Source organism: Chenopodium quinoa, unplaced genomic scaffold (genome assembly GCF_001683475.1).
Source record: "Chenopodium quinoa cultivar QQ74 unplaced genomic scaffold, ASM168347v1, whole genome shotgun sequence".
In the NCBI taxonomy this organism is placed as follows: domain Eukaryota; kingdom Viridiplantae; phylum Streptophyta; class Magnoliopsida; order Caryophyllales; family Amaranthaceae; genus Chenopodium; species Chenopodium quinoa.
The window spans coordinates 4,801,014-4,805,502 of NW_018742204.1; the positions used below are offsets into that span (position 1 = coordinate 4,801,014).

The 4,489-nt window shown below is 37.9% G+C and overlaps 1 protein-coding gene across 1 annotated transcript; it reads right to left on the reverse strand.

Moving 5' to 3' along the window:
- Window positions 1–750: 750 nt before the first annotated feature.
- LOC110704388 (F-box protein At5g46170-like) lies at window positions 751–4,187 on the reverse strand. The gene is made up of 2 exons (XM_021882193.1): window positions 2,477–4,187; window positions 751–1,237 (listed from the first exon to the last, which is right to left on the reverse strand). The coding sequence occupies exon 1, from the start codon at window positions 3,756–3,758 to the stop codon at window positions 2,493–2,495; it is 1,266 nt and encodes a 421-aa protein (XP_021737885.1). The 5' UTR covers window positions 3,759–4,187; the 3' UTR covers window positions 751–1,237; window positions 2,477–2,492.
- Window positions 4,188–4,489: the final 302 nt, after the last annotated feature.

Sequence of the window (4,489 nt, forward strand, 5' to 3'; positions counted from 1 at the left end):
CTTGATAGCATTTGGTGAATTTTTTAAGTACTCAGGCATTTAGCGAAATAACCGTTATAATTATAACTAAAATCTAGTACTCCGTATTACTTCATGATTCGCTAATAGAAAGCTTGCCATTTCTGTGTACATGATGCAAATAGAAGTATACTAAGAGCAATATTTAGAGAAATAGTAGCTCATCTTAACATAAAACAGGAAAAAATATTTTGGTCATCCCCCAAAATCAAAGAAAAAAGAAAAAGAGAATGGCAAAAGAAAGAAAGAAAAAAGGTCAAAGAAACTACACTATACAGAAGAGTAAATGACTTTTTCTACCACCCAACAGAAATTCAAAAGCCCCAAATCTAATTAATGCTAGTTGGAACAGACTTTTTCCAATAAGAATCCAACAATATAATACGGAGTAGAAAGCATTCTATAATCTAAATTAGCGATTGTAGGTTGCGTTAATGGCGGGCAAATTGAAGCATTGGCAGGAGAGATAAGACTACCAACCAAGTTAGCTGCATTCTTCCAAGCTGGCTGTCACTTTACCTAACTATGAATCCACCTAACGCAGACTTCCTTAAAAAACACCATAACTAATATACAACGGATAGATTCATAGATAAGCAAGAAAACACGAGGGCTTAAGCGCGAAATTAGCTCCAGAATAATTAATTAGATATGTTTAAAACATAATTGGCTACTAAGACCTTGAACTAATTTGCACAATTATCATACTATGTCGTGGTTAACAATTAAGAATTTTTCACATGACAAAGACTCAGTATAATCATGTTGTGTCCTTTCTCAAAGTTGGATTAAGAAGACTAGAAAGTACATCAGAGTGCAAAAGTACACTGCTTGATGACATTAAAACTTACATCAAATGAAAGGATAAACATATTCCATGCCTAAAATATTCACAATGATAGGTAAATTATTAAGAATCCACAAACTCAAAAGCTCCAACTTCAATCTAGATGCATGTCTGCATTTCTTACAAAGCATATGGCTTCAAGTGAACTAGATGCAGATGTGTTACTACTCGTACCAGTAGGGTGCCATATGAGCTCCATTTATACACGGGACGGATTATTGGTGCCTCCACCATATAGTTTAGCATTGTTGATTACGAAGAGCACCACCCCCCCCCCCCCCCCCCCTTGATGAGTACTGTGAAAACAAAATTGTATTTCCTGTCTTCAGAAACAGTCTCAAGCTCCCATTTCCCTTGACACAACATGCCGCCCTGAGAAGACATCAGGTATATAGGATGTTCGTTAGCAATATAGAACAGCAAACCTAGCACAGTGCATCAATATAGAACTTTAAAGGTTTTCAACCAGCAGATGCATCATCACGAATTCAATATGAAAACCAAGACAAAACTACTTGCTACTTAGCACAGTCAAGGGGAATCCTAAAAAAAGAAATTAATCTGAAGACCCTAGAGTACATATAATCCAACTATCCAATTTACCAAGCAAAACGAAAAACAAGACAAAAGTACTTGCTACATAGCACAGTCAAGGCTTTGTTGTAATAGATTAGGATACTCCAAGTTAATGGACAAAATTACAGAAAAAATCAAAAGTTAACCAGCTAAATGAAGGCACACGAATAGAATTAATAGCTGCAAGTACGAAAAAAATTTACAGAGGCTACACCACCATGTCCTCTGATAAAAAATTTGAAATTGACATCAAAACAAAATTCTGTCCCAATACTAGTATACTATCTAGAGAAACTTATGGACTACGGGCACATAATTCATCCACAATCTAGAATCAAATCAAGACAAAAAGTTGCTTTCAGAAAAGACACATTTCCTAAAAAGAAAACCTGAACTATTAAAGTTATCAAGATCCCACATCTGATATTGATCATTAGTGACCTAAGATAAGAGCATCCATACTCAATCAGCATATACTCTGCAGTTGCAGACATATATCAGCCAAGCTGACTTAGCCACCATACCTAAAGAGCCTAGTCTTCTAATCACTTCAGGCAGGCAATAAGCAAAAGAAATAAAAAATTGGAACACTAAACCTGTACCATCATATGCAAGTCCAGACAACTTAAAATTGCCACCACATAAATTTCAAAGTCATGGCAAATTTTCTACAGCATAAGTTACAAGTAAATGCAACACTCTACTCGAAACAGAAACACCTCCAAAGACACTTTACTTTGAGATAATGTGTTTCGATTTAAGACAATATCCACCGACCACTGAATCATGACAAGAAATTCATAAACAATTTCCTACTTCACAAGCAACAAGTAGTAGACAATTTAATGACGCCTAAACATCAATCATAAAATGCTTAATACAAAGATGTCTCGAAATTGTCTACCCAACATTTCATGCCAGATTATAGAATATAAACATCAAAACTACAATAAATTAGAAAAAAGAACATACATGCAAGAAAAAGATCACAGACCAGAAATGAACAAGATTATGAAAAATAAAGAGAACGTATACCTGCACTCAGTGTAACTTAGAATGAGTTCATCTCAAGACAATAGGTCCGTCTTTTCACTAGCATCTTTGCCGCTGTACCATAGGGCTCTTCAAAAGCAGTGGAAACCCAAGATGAGTCCGAAATTTCCTTCTTGGCAATCACTCCTGACTGCTCACTGGGTCGAATAGCAACTAATGTTGCCCCTTTCAATACTACTCCATTAGGCAACTCCAAATGGGGTGCATACCACAGCCTCATATTCAATGCAGGCACGAGAGTCCTCTTTGATGCAGATGAAGCCGACAACGGCTTCACCCTCAACTCTTCCAACTGATCCCTATTCATACACAGTACACCCTGACCATCGGCATCCGTTAAAACAAGACTATCCAAAGTTTGATGCTCTGCGATTATTGGTTGCAATAAATAGTGTCTAGCTGATGCTGCAATCAACGAACTAATCGTCCACACCACCCTCAATTTCAGACCCCCATTAGTGTAAAACGACTCCGGTATACTACCATTATCATCATTAACCACATTACTCGGGCTAATTTGCTCACTAATCACCCCATTTTCACTCAATTGACTAGTTTTCGCGCTATTAACAACTGACGAAGCACCAAGAATGACACAATTATCTAAAGTAGACCCGAAATCAGCCCTCCATTTGAGCAAAACCCCATCATCAATACCCAATTCACCACTAGGCAACTCGATCCTTAGATAGCGAATCTCAAGAAAGTTTTTCAAAACCTGAGTTGGAGAATGGTGAGTAACACCACCCTGTTCCCCTTCCTCATCATCAACCCCATTACCCACCAATAAGGAGGACGAGGCAGAAGCCGAGGCTGACGAAGACGATGGGCCAGTACCCAACACACCGACAGGCCCAGATCGTTTAGGGCCCAACAACTGACCCAAAGCTTGAATGGGCTTAAAAATATTACCAAAAATGAGACGCACAAGATTCGCAAAAGGAGAACGAGACTTATCTGCAGCAGAAGAAGCAACGGAGGAATCATCATCGGAGATCACGCAATCAACTCGAACGACGACGTTTTCAACCTGGGGTACCAACGTCTGGAACCTTCTAGAAACAACACAGCACCGACCCAAAGCCTTGACATCACCGATCTTGTTGAAAACCAACAATAGCAGAGAATCCGGTAATCTATCAAAGTGATCAACCCCATCATCACAAACTTCATCATCATCAACCACAACATCGATACGATTCTCCATCAATGGTTCGGGATAGATTCTGGCCGTGGCCGTCAGATCTGGCCGAAACGAAGTCATTGTTGAAAAGGGGATGAAGATAAATTGAATTCAAACCCTAAGAGAGAGAAAATGGGAGGAATTGAGAATAGATCTGGAAAAAGAGGTGAGTGAAGAAGGAGTTAAGAAGAGGAGAAAGCCATTGAAGAAGGAGGAGGAGAGAGAACAGATGGGGTGTGGAGTATGAGGGTATAAATACAAAGAGATTGAAGGAAGGAAGGGAGAGGAATGGTAGGAAGGGATGGATCCACGGGTATGTCACAAGAGACAGGAGAGAGAAAGTGGAAAAGAAGAGAGAGAAAATGAGGAAAAGGAAAGAAAGAGACAGGGAAAGTGGGGATATCATATCATATTAGGCGCGTTTAAGATAGCAATGAAACAGAGTCACAACTCACGGATGATGATATGATGCATGATGTGTTTTTTTTTTTTTTTTTGTTTTATATTTTTATTTTGTGAAAATGCGAAAAACTCAATACTTCCTCCGTTAATGGTTAATTGCAACAAAAAGGTATTATTTGTGAGATATAAAATATTCCTTTGTTACTATTAACCATTAACGGAAGAAGTATATTGAATCAAGATCTAGCAATATTTTAAAACACTGAAAATAAATCCATGAGGAAATCTAAGTTATTTGGGTGATAAACTTGGATAATTTATTATATGGCATTTCTATAATAAAAATGTCTTGGGATTCGCAAAAGCACAATAAAGCACAATTTTATCGGTCTAAATGGGTCACTTGGCAT